General features: G+C 41.8%; 1 protein-coding gene across 1 annotated transcript in view; it reads right to left on the bottom strand.

Annotated features, from left to right (window-relative positions):
- ddt (D-dopachrome tautomerase) overlaps window positions 1-7,364 on the bottom strand; it is a 36,083-nt gene extending 28,719 nt beyond the window's left edge. Inside the window, exon 1 of the mRNA XM_089022069.1 lies at window positions 7,168-7,364. Coding sequence (XP_088878195.1) covers window positions 7,168-7,340 — 173 coding nt within the window. The 5' untranslated portion in view covers window positions 7,341-7,364. The remainder of the gene's footprint in view (window positions 1-7,167) is intronic.
- Between the last annotated feature and the right edge of the window lie 9,069 nt (window positions 7,365-16,433).

The raw sequence follows: 16,433 nt of genomic DNA on the forward strand, positions 1-16,433 counted from the left end.
CTGAACAGAAATAAAATATTGAACATGAACTGTCCTAAACATGGCTTCTCTTGCCTACTTCTTGATGCTAGAGACCTGGCAGCGTTTCTTTTCACGGGGAGGGAGGAGGCAGTGGAGACTCTGAGTAGGGAAAGATGCTCATCAGTATGTCTGGACCTGTACTTGGGCTTATTGAAGTTCAAGGTGGAGAAGCTTCTCGCATAAGTATGTGCTCCCAAAAAGACACATGGTCCGCTTGAACATTCGGGAAAGATCAGGGAAGTTGGGGGTTAACTCTCTCAAACATTGCCCAAGCTTGTCTGCTTCTTCATTCACATCCCTGAACTTTGTGCGTCTTGAAGTCTGCAAATCTGTAATTAAATTCCCTCTGTCGCTCCAAAATAGTGGTTTGTTCCAGGGTTTGTTCAGCGGTTTGTTCAGCTCCACACACAAGTTTCATTCATATCAATCATGCAGGCCGCACTAACATTAATCTTTCATGTCAAGGCGGGCCACAAAATATTCTTTCGAGGGCCGCAGTTGGTCCGCGGGCCGCAAGTTTGAGACCGCTGCTTTAGACTGTCGTTCTCTATCTAGCAGTTACTCTGCTTCTGTCTCGCTCTAACATTCGTCTCATTCTGTCTGTCTCACCTCGCTCTCGTTTATCGAAACACATGACACGGAAGCGGAAGTGATAATGACAAAACAAAGTATTGAAGACGATTTTAATGAAAACACACATATAAAGGTTCGCATAGAAACATTAAACACTTACAGAACAACAAGTCCAAATAATTTATATTTTTGTTGTCATGGCAAACAATGACAAGATACCCACCACTTACATTATGTGCACATTTTTTTGGTCGTACGAGTATTTTTTCCCCCTACAATTTGAGCTAACATTTTAAGATGGCTGCCAAGGTCTGTGCACTTGTATGCTTTTCTCCACAATAACTTTTTATCACATTTTCTCACAACTACTTCCACTTTTTTGCCGACATGTACAATCACTTACATGATATCAATATTAAATATTTCCATCCATTTAGAGGCTCGTTTAAGACATTCCTTTGGGCTTTTTTTCAGTATCTGATTTGTTTTAAGGCAACAATGCTCGTTGGATTCCCTTCAGTACAGCCTGCTGCTACACAAACTGAGTCCCGCTGTGTTATTGTGCTTTGTCATTGGCTCTGTAATCCAGCAGACATTTAAACAGCTTCTTCCCCCAAGCCATTAACTCTTTGAACTCTTTCAACAGTAGCCAAAATGGAACTGCCAGTTAGCAGTTTTTTTGGCGACGAACGACACTAGTGCAGCGTGTTCTACCGGAAACAAATTCCTTGTGTGTTCTACATACTTGGCAATAAAGATGATTCTGATTCTGATTCTGATTGCAGTGTGTGTGTATGTGTGTATGTTGGAGAAGGCATCACAGCACACACAGTGCAAAGGTCATGGAGTCTCCAAGTGAAAAGACTTTTGGACTTTCTGTTTAAGCAAGTGATCGCAGTGTCAAAACAAGGTTATAGGCACCACTGTGCTCGATTTATTTGACATTTTGCAAGACACTTGTTCAAATTTATGTTTTACAGGCTTAAATTACAATCAATATGTTCGATAAAGTCGTGATGTTCGTTTATTTGCACTGTTGCATACCATTGTTGTGCAAATTGTATTTAAAAACACAGAGAATGTAAGATTAAACCATTATGTTTGAGGGAAACGTGTTTGTGTTTTTTTGTTTGTTTGTTTTGCAAGCGCTATACTAACACACATCATTTACATAATTGCCATCCAGTCTGGAGGTTGCACAATATTTCGCTATTTATTTGCTCCAAAATGTTGAGTCATTGGCTATATGAATGAGAAAAATGCTACAAAGCATCTACTTTAAATAATGTCATGTCTGTTTGCTACAGAGCCAAAATACTTGAATTGACCAATGTCGTTTCAATTCACTTCAATTGGCATTTTTATTTGCTGAGTTCAAAGACGAGAAAACACGGACCAAATCAAAGTCAATGACAATACGAGATTTTCAATGCCGGACTTCACAAATAGTGCCTAACGTTGTTTGCACGTCTTGTTTTGATAGCATGGGCACGCCTTTAAGAAAGAACTTTGTGTTGACAACATTTGCACTAAGTATTCTTGCCTTGACTTTAGCATGATCAGCTGAATTGTTTGTTTTGTTACAAACACACATGCTCAAAAGCCAACGGTTCGAAATGGCATTCACGGATCAGTTTCTATCGCCTATCAACTATTTATCATTTAATTGACAGTTTTATCATTTCTGATGACAGAAAAGAAATGGTATCTGTCACGTTCTGGTTGGCGACCAACAGGTGGTGCTGTCGGCCAAGCCTGCAGCTGCACAGGTTTTTGGTCATTCCAATCAGTGGCCCTTAAAAGGACTGCTGACTTTATTTTAATACAATTTGTCAATTACACCCGGCTGCTCCCTCCTGCCTGCTTTTTTTGGGATCCACCACCACACAAATCCTGACAGTTTCATGTTTAGAAGGCCCACAAGGGAAGCACAGAAAATTTGGGGTCAATCTGAGGTGAACAAAGCTTGTTAAACTGTCATCTTCATGTGGGACATCTGGCCTTCGACTAATCTACAACTGCTGCACAGGAAGCGGTCATTAGCCAGGTTAGTTGGAGCGAATGGCTGCCGCTGCTCACCAGCACAAAAAAAAATTGTCACCGCTGGCGGAAAACACAGACTGAGCGGGGGCTCGGCAGGATTGAGGTATATGTATATATTTAGAGACATATACAGTGGGGCCTTGGCTTCGGAACTTAATTGGTTCCCAGAAAGAGTGTGTAAGGCGAAAAGTGTGTATCCCAAAAAATAATTTCCCATAGGAAACCATTAAAATGAGAATAATCCGTTCCCAGGTCTCCATAAAATATATTTTTTAACTAAATAAGCCTTAAAACTACACACACCATACTATGTACTATTTGGCAGCCTATCTTTTGGATGCACTAATTTCTGCCTTAAAGTGTTTATCGGTTTGAAATAAGTAGGAATTTTGTGTAGCCAAAGGACTCTAGTTTTTCAGAAACTCCTGCAATGTAAGGTACTGCTACTCCTCTGCTTTTTGTGTCTTCAGAATTTTTGGTTTCATTCCCTAATCTTTCTTTCTGACATTTGTTAAATGACCACTGAAGGTACGCAAAGTTAGTGAGTGCTCTCCTGATATGTTTTGACTCCAGTCAGGAGTCAAAACATATATGATGTTGATATGTCTGTTTTGACTCCAGTCAAAACAAATTAGTGCATTTTAGTGCATCCAAAAGATGCCAAATGAAAAACAAAGTAATGTGGTTTATTCAATACATTGTAATGAAAATTGTAAAGAGCAATACATTGGGGAGACTAAACAAATTCTCAAAAAAAGGCTTTATCAACATCGCAGGGATAATACTAGTGGGCCTCAATCGGCAGTACATATGCACCTAAAAGCTAGCAACCACTCATTTGACGATAATGAGGTTAAAATCTTAGCAAAAGAACATAGTTGATTTGAAAAGGGAGTAAAAGAAGCAATTTTCATAAAACAACTAAATCCTTCATTAAACCGGTTTGGTGGGGTGAGGTTCAATTAGGATCGTTCGTACAACAGCCTACTTAGGCAAAATAGAATTAGGAATACTGATGAGTTGATACCGGTGGAAGTGGGGCATTCAGGACAGTCGTTAGTCAGAACAATAGGAACAATCAGTGGAGTGGCAGGGAGTAGTCCTCTTCTCCCCCCAACCTGAGAGCAGGGACCTATCATAGCAGAGTCGGGCACCACCATGTCTGGACAGTAGGGAGATATATATAGGGCCTAAACTACCAGTAAGACTTTAGTTTGCTGACAAAATTTCTTGGATAAGAAGCGAAACGTCCGACACCTTCAAAGAAGTAGAGATGACGGCTGAAGAAACCTTTTCGACCAAGTTATACATGAAAGATTAAGATTTCGGTAAATTGATTTTTTTATGGTTTGGTGAAGTATTACCAGAGTAATACTTTAAGGAGATATTTATTTGTCATTCCTTTCATCCAATTCCAATCCAATCAATCAAATCCAATGGACACTTGTAAATATGGGTTGATGCAATCTAACTACATATATCATGCCTTTCTTGATACCTGCACTATGTACAGGTTTTATGAAACGGTTTTGCACATTTACATTTGCACAGTATACAGTTGATATTTTTATTTTGTAATGCTTAGAATATCTTGTTTTCTATCCTTTCCTTTCACCCCCTACCCCATCCCCTTTCAAATTGCTGATGTAGACTGCAAATTTCCCAATTGTGGGACGAATAAAGAATTTCTGATTCTGATTTTACAAGGCATACTGCTGTGTCAGAGCACTCTTTTCAAAATAGAAAATAGACACATTTGATGTAATTTAATTTGAAGACATTATTTAATTCCAAACCATACTTAACATGCTGCTGCGAAACAAATTCTCAAAAAAAAGACTATCAACATCGCAGGGATAATACTAGTTGTCCTCAATCGGCAGTAAATATGCACCTAAAAGCTAGCAACCACTCATTTGAAGACAATGAGGTTAAAATCTTAGTGAAAGAAAATAGATGGTTTGAAAGGGGAGTAAAAGAAGCTATTTTCATAAAACAGAAAAATCCTTCACTGAACCGCCATGGTGTTGTGATGTTCAATTTGGATTGTTCGTGTTACAAGATTGCGCCTGAGTAGGCAGCGATCAGCAAGTGCTTTCACGAGCCTTGCTTTTTTGTTGTTTTTGGTTTGTTATTGTGTTTTCTTTTGTCACCTTATGTTGTTGTGCGTCACGTGGAACGGATACAGATTGTTTTTCAGCATTTTTGGCCACGACAATCATCAAGGAGGAGACTGTGCTGAGCGGTTTTGGCAATATAGATGATTTTTAGTTTTAAGGCGTATTTAGTTGAAAATTATATTTTATGGAGACCTGGGAACGGATTATTTTCATTTTAATGGTCTCCTTTCGGAAATTAATTTTTGGGATTGGATTGGATTTGCCTTTATTAGTCTCACAGTGGAGAAATTTACATTTCACAGCAGCAAAGTGATACAGTGAGACCTCAACTAACGAACGCCTTATAATACGAACTTTTCATCATACAAACGTCAAATTTATCAGAATCAGAATCATCTATATTGCCAAGTATGTAGAACACACAAGGAATTTGTTTCCGGTAGAACACGCTGCACTAGTATCGTCGTCAAAAAAACTGCTAAGTGGCCCTATACAGTTCCATTTTGGCTACTGTTGAAAGAGCTCAAAGAGTTCAAAGAGTTAATGACTTGGCGGAAGAAGCTGTTTAAAGGTCTGCTGGATTTGGTGTGCATGGATCGGTAGCGCCTGCCTGAATATGCCAGTACTGTTTTTGAATGGGAGGAATGTCGGAGCCATTTGACTGTCATCGCTGGACAGCTCTGGGGCCATTGTGCTTTTTTGCGCGTGTAATGGGCAGCATCTTCACAGCCTCGCTTTGTTCAGCGGAAAGGTCGGTGTTGTTGGACAGTCTGCGGTTGGATGGATGCATGGCTTGAGGAGCCCGCGATAAGAAGAAAGCAGCGTCAGCGAAGAGCGCCGATGCATATGTGGAACTGTCGCGGCTTGGAATTGAAGCAGATTTATGTGGGACAGGAGATGTGAGACAATATATTTTCGTCAATGGATGCTACAGCTTCGTGTTTGCTTTCAACATTTAGCTTGTAGTAGGCATACAAATTCCACCATGACGTCCCTGATCCACTGCTGACATGGATGCTTTGATCCTCTCCTCTTTCATCTAGAACTGCTTCATGTCATCACAAAGAGGGCACAGCAAGTCCTGAAGAATGAATGACTCTCTGTCTGTGTTGTCATATTTGTTATTTATTTATTTATTTATTTATTTATTCCCCAATGTGGGCGCGTGAACACGGAGCGGCTGCCATCTCCTGGCAAATTGGCGTTTTCATGTTTATTATGTTTGTTAAAGTCATTATAAGTGCCTTGCATGCTGGGTCCGAGAGGACAGTAATTTCATCTGTGCTGTATGTCATGCATATTAGCATATTTGACAATAAAGCTTGACTTTGACTTTGACTTTGAACAGACTGCTTAGACAACATAGGCTTAGGTATGCTGATGAGATGATTGTTGGGTTAAATGTTGTTCTTCCTGGTTCAGCTCTCCATTTGTATAGTCTAAATATTAAATCATCAGGAAGCAAGGTGATATACAAAAAAAATGAACATTTATTATCAGGCAGCTAGAGGATTTTCTCCAGGGGAGAAGCTAGGCCAAGGGACAGAGAGGCAAGAGCGAGAGAGAGCTAGAGAGAGAGCTCGCCTCAGACATTTATAAACAACAGGAGTTATGGCACTTTGAAAAGGACCTTTCATCTGCTAGATACAATCATGAATATTCATTATTAGACTGAAACATAACAGCTAGATTTCTACAGTAACTAAGTACAAGCTGAGTACATGTATACTAATTAACATATACAAATAACTAAACTACATACATATATGGACTTACTATATGATAAGAATAAGTGGAAACGAAATAACATAGGATGTTTTTAGCATGTGTATATAACCAATTCTAACAATGATACCAGGTCTAATGGTGCAATCAGACCAGTCATAGACCTCATACTCAGTCAGGACAATAGAAGTAATCAGTCAGGACAAAATAAGTAATCAGGGGAGCCGCAGGGAGTAGTCCTCTGCTCACCCAACCTGAGAGCAGGGACCAATCATAGCAGAGTCCGACACCACCACGTCTGGACAGTAAGGATATATATAAGGCCGAAACTACCAGCCAGACTTTAGTTCGCTGACAAAGCATCTTGGATAAGAAGCGTCCGACACCTTCAAAGAAGTACAGATGACGCTGAAGAAACCTTTTTATCGATATCCATCTCTCATAAATTTTACATTTTTATGATCCTCATTGTTGAGAAAGTGCTGAAAACTAGCATTCTTCACAATTAAATTATATTGCGCCTGAGCAGCCAGTTCAAAACGTTGCTCTTGTTGTCGCAAATTCAGCAAGATATTTTTCAATGCAATGGAAGGCTGAATCACATAAAAAACGTGGTGAAAATAATGTTAAAATGAACTGCTCAGTGAAATAAATCCCACCATAAAAAAAGCAAATCCTCACACACCTGTCTTCACAAAGAGCAAGCTCTGTGGTCAGAAACTCAAAGAGCTTTGCTTTGTGCTCCTTATTCTTGTCAGCAGTGTCAGTCACTCCGATAGCAGATACGGAAAGCATCACACAGGGAGCGCAAGATCCCGCCATCAACATCGGTAACCCAGGCTTCACGATCAAGTGCATTCTCTGTAAGGGAGGAGTATGTTGATCAGTCACATCAAAAACTTGACAAAGTAAAAGCAATCACAACAGATAATTGTTTACAGTAAAATGACAGGACGTATTGCATGTACAGTGGGGCCTCGGTTTACAAACACCTTGCCTTACGAACTTTTCGTTTTACGAACGTGACATTTATGAAAATTAAACCTTGGAATAACCACTATTTTCGCGATACACCCCCCCCCCACCACGGCTGGCGGCGTAATCTTCGGCGGGAGAACACCAAGGCACACGACTGAACGGCGCCCCAGCCGGCCTACCTTTCCGCACCCCCTTTCTATGAGTGCACACGTTGATCGTCTTCAATGATAGTTTTCCCGTTGTGGGAACGAAAAAGACCCCACAAAATTACAGTCGAGGAGAGTCATTGAGAAACAAGGTGTGCGTTTGTGGCGTCACAGGTGCGCACCGTGGCTTTCATGTGAATCTCAGCCTGACACATTTCCCACGCTGTGTGTCACATCCCTAAAAGCAACTTTCTACTACCATACTACAAATAAAGAGCCCGATATGCTAAGTCCACCATTGCTACCATCCTTCGCATAAAAGCTTTACATAAAGGTGTTATTTAGTTGATGCTTTCACGTGACTAATGACACCGACATCTTTGGGGTAATTCGCCATACAAACATCTCTAAACATTGCTCTGTAATCTTTGTTTATATTTTGGACTTCCTGATACGTCATATCCTGCCTTCCTTTACATGATGTCACATTTACATTATGTCACATCCTATCGCGTCACACACTGCGCCTCATAAATACTCCTGCAGTCTCGCTCTCTCGCTATGCTTCCTCCTTAAGCTGACACCGCGATGCCTCGCTCTCTTCAAGATTAACCCAACTTTCTGTTCTACAACTGGGTTCCTGATTATTTAACCATCCTCTTCCATCAACACCCGTCGAAGCAAGGGCGAACGATCAAAATAATCCAACATTTGGTGCTAAAAATCTCCGGGTCCTAGCTGATGGCTTCGGGAGGAAGGGTGATGTGGGCCCTGTGTCTTTCGAGTGTTCGAGTGGGCAGCCCCTCCCTTCTGGTGTGAGTCTCTCAGGAATGCTTCACGGGTGAGTGCCGCTAGCATGCAGCGATGTTGGGTGAATGTATTGTGGGATTCTTTCGGCCAAAAGTAATTCTATTAGCGGTTAATCTGCGTATCTCAGGCTTGTAATCGAATTCTGATCGGGTCAAGGCGGATCATCCTAATTCGAGCCTATGTACGAAGTTTTCATACATCGATTGACGCTAATTCGTTTCATCGAGTTTGCTGCCGCACGCTCGGCTAACGTAAGGTAAGACCGAGGCAATTTCGGGTGGGATTCTTCAGAGGGGTTGAACTCCTGGAATTCTCGTGCGAGGACTGAAGAAAGATTAATTTATTAATCTGATTCGGGCGATTATTATTTTTTGTTTAATTGCAGCTGCAATAGATCGAGGATTACCGTAACATTAATGCATTCACCAACATGAGCGCGTGGTCAGCACTGCTCGCAATTGCTACGGGTCTCCCAGGGAGTTTCATTGTCCAGGGGACAGAGGGGGTCAGCTGAGGTGGGGGCATCGTCTTTGTGTGTGTCTTTTTGTCTCCCCATTCGTGTTCTTTCTTTGTCTTTCGTCTTTTATGTTGCATTGTGTGCTTTTATGTATTGTTGTGTATGTATGCGCGTTGTGTGAGCTTCGCTAAAACAAAGGGGGGGGTGGTCTGCCAGCAGAGAAAGCGGACAGCCCACTCCTTCCTCCTTCTTTCTCTGCCTGTAAGAGGGGGGTGGGGTGAATTCACAGCCGCATTCTGAGATCGGCAAATTGATTCATTCGCGAATAGGTTAATAAACGAAAATAAAATTAATAAATGGTTGTGTTAACATTCACAAACGTATTGTGCAAAGGCATTGCTCCTGCGGCATGTGATTGTGCCGCCTCGGCCTCTCTTCTCCACAGGACGAGAGGCTGCCTTGTCATTACAAGAGTACTCGACTGGGCGACATCGAGTCGACTATCCTGTCTCATCGGGAAACCTGTCCAACCATGCAGCGAGGAAACTTTCGTCTCCGCTCGACGTCCTCATGAATGACATAACACTGTTTTTTCCCATAGCTTTTTGACGAATAACATCCACTTGAAACAAAAACTGAATTAAATAGTCAGGCAAATTAGACTGTGTGAAAGAATAAATAAGACAACAAACAAATGAATATTTGAGTGAATTTGAAGGCAAAAGTAAAATACTTTTGTTAGATTTGATAAAGTGTTTTCACTAAGAGAATTGAACACCGTGAAGTCAGAATTCCAATGTTTTTGTCTGCGATCGGGACAAGTAATTTTAAAATCCTGATTTGGGTGAATGCAGACTGAAATGGAAATTGTACAAAATGACAGTCAAAGAGTGAATTTATACAATTATAGGATTAGTTTTGTTAGATTGAGCTAAACTTTGTTCTGTATACGGCTTTATTATTCCATTTGCGAGAAGCCACAGTTATTTACGATGCCCCTTATCAAGGGTTTTTGTCAGCACAGGGCTTCAAAGAGGGGTTTAATAATAATAATAATAATAATAATAATAATAATAATAATAATAATAATAATAATAATACATTTAATTTACAAGCGCCTTTCTGAACACTCAAGGACACTTTACAAAAAAGACAACACACAAAACAGTAAAATCATGCATAAAACAATAAATAATAAAAAGCATAATAAATTAGACCATGAAAGCAAGTTTAAACAGGTGGGTTTTCAGGTGACATTTGAAAGTAGGAAGGGATGTTGATGTTGGGTGGAAGTGAGTTCCAGAGTTTAGGAGCGGAGCAGCTGAAAGCTCTGCACCCCATCGTTGTGAGACGGGCAGAGGGCGTGTAGAGGTGGAGGGAGGAAGACGATCTGAGGGCCCGAGAAGGAACGGAGATTTGAATTAGGTCAGACAGATAGGGGGGGCAAGGTTATGGATGGCTTTAAATGTAAACAGAAGTATCTTGAATTCAATACGGAGTTTAACAGGGAGCCAGTGGAGCTGTTGGAGGACAGGAGTGATGTGGTGAAATGAGGGGGTTTTTGTGATGATCCGGACTGAGGAATTTTGGACAAGTTGGAGTTTATGGCGACATTTTTGATTGACCCCGAAAAGAAGTGAATTACAATAATTGATACGGGAGGTGACGAGACTGTGGACGAGGATAGCAGTGGTGTGAGGGGTGAGAGGGGTGACTTTCTAGGGGCAGATGCTGCTGAATCACAGTGTCATCCGAACTGCATTTTGATTCTTGGTGTCTTTGGAAACAAAATGTCATCTCTGCTTCAATTGTCATAGGAGATCCAACAAAGGAGAGGCCGCAACAGCTGGTGGCATGCACCTGCACAACTAGAGTTGGCACACCCAACTGATAATTTGGGATCGATGACAAAGCCCCTATTGAGAATAGTTTTCATTTCCAAAAGTATAGTGTTTGGCATTTATTCAAATGCATGACAATTTTTATTTTTTGCACATATTTCTCATCCATTAACTCCATTAACTAGTGAGCGACGAATTGTTACAATTAGGCTTGATCGAATGAAAAATATTCAACGTTGGAGATGCGATGGAGGAAATCCAACGTTTATTAAGACAGCCGCAGATGCTGATTTATCTTCTGGCGACCTTTGCGTACAGTGATGACATTTTTCAGTTCAAAAGTAATTTATAGTTACAACTAAAAGTGCAGGATAACCAAGATTAATTTGATTACGAATTAACATTATTATTATGAATTGGATGCAGTGCACATTAAAGTAATTGACTGCAGTGCACATTAAAGGAATTTCTCGCCGATAAGAATGAAATTGGCAAATGAGTTGAGTGGGTACCGATGTCAGTCAGAGATTCAGGTGGAATCAGATATATTGTAAAACCCGCGTCGTAATCATGGCGCAGTTTTAAGGCGTATTTAGTTGAAAATTATATTTTATGGAGACCTGGGAACGGATTATTTTCATTTTAATGGTCTCCTTTCGGAAATTAATTTTTGGGATTGGATTGGATTGGATTTGCCTTTATTAGTCTCACAGTGGAGAAATTTACATTTCACAGCAGCAAAGTGATACAGTGAGACCTCAACTAACGAACGCCTTATAATACGAATTTTTCATCATACGAACGTCAAATTTATCAGAATCAGAATCATCTATATTGCCAAGTATGTAGAACACACAAGGAATTTGTTTCCGGTAGAACACGCTGCACTAGTATCGTCGTCAAAAAAACTGCTAAGTGGCCCTATACAGTTCCATTTTGGCTACTGCTGAAAGAGCTCAAAGAGTTCAAAGAGTTAATGACTTGGCGGAAGAAGCTGTTTAAAGGTCTGCTGGATTTGGTGTGCATGGATCGGTAGCGCCTGCCTGAGGGGAGTAGCTGGAAAGGGTGGTGGGTAGGGTGCGGAGGGTTCAGTAGGATTTTCCGCGCCCTAGTTTGGATTCTTGCAGTGTGCAAGTCCTCGAGAGTGGGTAGGGCGGTGCCAATGATTTTTTTCCGCCGTCCTAACTGTCCGTTGAAGTCGGATTTTGTCCATTTTTGTGGCGGCCCCGAACCAAACGGTGATGGAAGAACACAGGATGGATTCGATGACAGCCGTGTAGAAATGATGCAGCACCTCCTGTGGCAGGCCATGCTTCTTTAGCAGCCTCAGGAAGTACATTCTCTGTTGAGCCTTTTTCAGGATAGAGTTGGTGTTGACCTCCCACTTCATGTCCTGGGAGACTGTGATTCCCAGGAACTTGAAGGTCTCAACGGTTGACACAAGGCAGTTGGATAGTGTGAGGGGTAGCTGTGATGGATGTTTCCTGAAGTCCACGATCATCTCAACTGTCTTGAGCATGTTCAGCTCCAGGTTGTGACGGCTGCACCAGAGCTCCAGGTGCTCCACTTGTTGTCGGTATGCAGACTTGTCGCCGTCTTTGATGAGACCGATGACAGTGGTGTCGTCTGCGAACTTTAGGAATTTCACAGCTGGGTGCGTTGAGGTGCAGTCGTTCGTGTAGAGAGATTATTAAAATTAAGCCTTATAATAAGCACTATTTTCATAATACACACCCACCAGGGCTGGTCCATCAAGCACACGAACTTCGGATCTGGCGAAAGTGATCTTCGGCTGTAGCACACGATTGAAATGCGCTCCAGCCGGCGCTACTTTCCATACCCCTTCTCATTGAATGCACACGTCGATCGCCTACTTGGAGCTTTTTGCTGATAATTCTACTATTATGGGACCGGAAAATAAACACCACAGGCTCGTGTTGAGCCTCAGTTCAAATGTGGTGCGTTACGATGAATCAATTGAAGAAACTACCAGACATACACATCTACTCTGCTCTGTTTGTTTGTCATCCAAGACTTGGGGTGCGTTCAGGTTTGAGAATAGCGCACGATTTCTTATGACTCTAGGCCAGGGGTGTCAAAATCATTTTTTTGCCGCGGGCCACATTGTAGTTATGGTTTCCTCCCGAGGGCCGTTATGAATTTGGGGAACCCATTAGAATGTTTAAATCCCTTCAAATATTACATATAGAGAACACAGCAAATTAATGAATAACTCGTTTTCAAATCTGAAGTCAAGAATAATGACTTTTATTGTGGTTGACATCCAAAAATATGAAATTTTGGCTCAGATTTTAGCAATCATCATGGAATTTAACAAGTTTGACTTGCTTTCGCGGGCCGAAAAAAATGATGTGGCGGGCCGGATTTGGCCCGCGGGCCTTGACTTTGACACCCGTGCTCTAGGCTGTTTGGAAAGCATTGTCTAACTGAATGAGCGGTGACAAACACTTGCCAACGTTTTTGTGTTGCTACACATGAACGCACCCCCTTGTCAAGATGCAGCTCGGGCTTGGCTGCCGCTCGCGACACTTCAATTTCATTTCATTGCAACGAGTCACTGCATCGCTATGTCCTGTGCTCCAGAAGTTTGCTTGTGCTCCAAAAGTTTGCTTTGCACGAGGTGATTGTTAGACGCGAGAGTGCCATTTTATTCGCCCCGCCCGCCTTCTTTTGTCGCGTTTTATTCCGCGTCCGTGGAATCATCGGACTCGCGCCTTTTGTTATAAAATCTCTGCCGGCACCTACGGGAATCGAAGTGAATGCAGATGACATCGAGGAGCTTGTTGCTGACCATAATGAGGTCATCAACGCAGAGAATTCGATTTGCCTTCAAGAGGACAAGCAGAAGCAGGCCATTCAACAGTTGATGTGCAGGCTTTTATTGAACAGTTCCATTCAGAAAAGGCTATAAGAATCATCAACATGATGAATGATAATGTGATGCCTCAGTTTCGTAAGACCTTACAAGTCAGAAAGCAACAGGTGTCAATTAAGAGCCATCAATGACCATCACAAATGTAAATAAAGTGACTTTATTATACAGTGCAGTATATTTCTTTCATTACAATACAATATCACATTTATTATACATAGGATAAGGTAGGTTGTGTGTAGTTTTAAGGCTTATTTAGTTGAAAAGTATATTTTATGGAAACCCGGGAACGGATTATTCCCATTTTAATGGTTTCCTATGGGGATTTTTTTTTTTTTTTGAGATACACACTTTTCGCCTTACACACTCTGTCTGGGAACCAATTAAGTTCGTAAGTTGATGTCTCACTGTACACACTTTTCGCCTTATACAGTCTGTCTGGGAACCAATTAGGTTCGTAAGCCACGGCCCCTCTGTACGAAAAAAAATGACAGAAGACTGAATTGTACATCTGGACAAAAATGTTTCATAAAAAGAACTGTACATAAAGCAAAGTAAAAAAATACAGCATAAAGCATATGATATATGTAACTATGTACTCTACATAAGGTCTTCTTTTCCTGTACGACTGAGAGCTTACACAGACCTATCCCGGTTTTGTGCATCCTCTTCTCTCACACCAGCTACCTTCATGTCCGCTTTGACCACATCCATAAACCTTCTCTTCCTCTCGGTCTCCTGCCTGGCAGTTCAAGGCTCAGCATCCTTCTCCCGATATCGTCACTCTTTCTCCTCTGGACATGTCCAAACCATCTCAGTCTGGCCTCTCTGACTTTCTCTCCAAAGCCTCTAATATGAGTTGTCCCTCTAATGTACTCATTCCTGATCCTATCCAACCTGGTCACCCCAAAGAAAACCTCACCATCTTGAGCTCTTCTACCTCCAGCTCTGCTTCCTGACTTTTCTTCAGTGGCACTGTGTCCAGTCCAATTAAGTTCGTAATCATGTCTGGTCTCACCACTGTTTTATACACTTTTCCTTTCATCCTGGCTGAAACCCTTCTATCACACCTGACATTTTTCTCCAGCCGCTCCAGCCTGCCTGGACACGCTTCTTCACCTCTTTTCCACACTCTCCATTCTCTGGACAGTTGACCCCAAGTACTTAAAATTTTCCACCTTCCCCTCCCCCCTATAGCATCAGTCCTGCACTTGGATCCCTCTCATTCACACACATGTATTCCGTCTTTCTGCGACTGATCTTCATTCCTCTCCTTTCCAGGACATATCTCCACATCGCTAGTTTCTCCGCCACCTGTTTCCCGTTCTCGCTACAGATCACAATGTCATCTGAAAACATCATGGTCCAAGGAGATCCTTGTCTAACATCGTCTGTCAGCCTATCCATTACCATAGCAAATAAGAAGGGGCTTAGAGCTGACCCCTGGTGGGGTCACCTCCACCTTGAATTCCTCTGTCACACCGACAGCACACCTCACAACTGTCTTACAGTCATGATACAAGTCTTGCACCGCTCTGACATACTTTTCTGTCACTCCAGACTTCCTCATGCAATACCACAGCTCTTCTCTGGGCACCCTGCCGTACGCTTTCTCCAGATCTACAAAGACACAATGCAATTATGTACTCTACATAAGGTGGCTATTCTATTTGTTCTTTCAAATGCTAAGGATGCAAAGGATGCGTCCAGACCCTACCCTCTTGGAAGAGCAGATTACAATATGGTGTATCGCCAGCCTGTGTACCAACCCCTGGTGCACAGGCAACCAGCTGTGACAGACAGTCAGAAGATTGTCCACAGAGGCTGAAGAGGCCCTGCGGGACTGCTTTGATTCAACCAGGTGGGAGCATTTCACTGAAATTCATGGGGAGGACATTGATTCACTCACCGACATATCACGGATGACATAAACGTTTGTGAAAGAAATACCGTACCCACCAGGACGGTGCGGTGTTTATCCAACAAACCGTGGATTAATCCCAACATAAAGGGCCTCCTTAAGGAAACGAAAATGTATTTTGTGTCGGGGAACAGAGAGGAACTGAAGGCCGTGCAAATCCAAATGAGGAGAATGGTCAGAGAGGGGAAAAAGGCGTACAGCAGTGTCGGAAATAATGTCTGCCTGGACGCCTGGGCGTGCAACTTTTACATCGGGCGTACAATTTCCAGAACGTCTCCGCCCGGGTGACCAACAACTTCAAGAAAAAGAAATAAAGATTTTTTTTTCAAATCAAACGTTTGCTTTATTCAATAAAGTAACCGTTTGAACGAAGATTTCAAAATCTGAATAAATGATTCATATTTCAAAATCTTCGTTCGGTGTGGAAATGTTGAAATTTTGGTTCGTTTGGCATCCTCAGCACAGCAGCCAATCAGAAGCCTGCTGCGCGTATCCAGACTTTCCCGAGCGCCAAAAGGTTGTGCATTTGCATATGATTTTCCAAAGTAGATGCACATAACCTCAGCCCCAGAAGAAAGATTCAAAAGAAGCTAACAAAATTTATGACACGATAAAACGTAAACGTACATTATCCCGTGACTGCAAAGTGTCCTTGAGAGTTTTGAAAGGCGCTTAGAAATCAATGTATCATTATTAAAAGCATCATGTAAAGAGGGGTTCACGTGGCTTGTAACAGACGACGCAAGTGAGCATTTGTGGGAGGTGAATCCTTAATAAAAAAAATCCTTAAATCTTTGCAACAATGTTTTTTTTTTGCTATTAGTCATCTTATTGTGTTTCAAGTTGTGAAAAATGAGAAAGGCAACTTTATGGCCGGGCAGGCAACTTTTCAGAGTTGTACGTCC

This window comes from Hippocampus bargibanti, linkage group LG19 (assembly GCF_051943395.1).
Source record: "Hippocampus bargibanti isolate YZ-2025 linkage group LG19, ASM5194339v1, whole genome shotgun sequence".
NCBI classification, from domain to species: Eukaryota; Metazoa; Chordata; class Actinopteri; order Syngnathiformes; family Syngnathidae; genus Hippocampus; species Hippocampus bargibanti.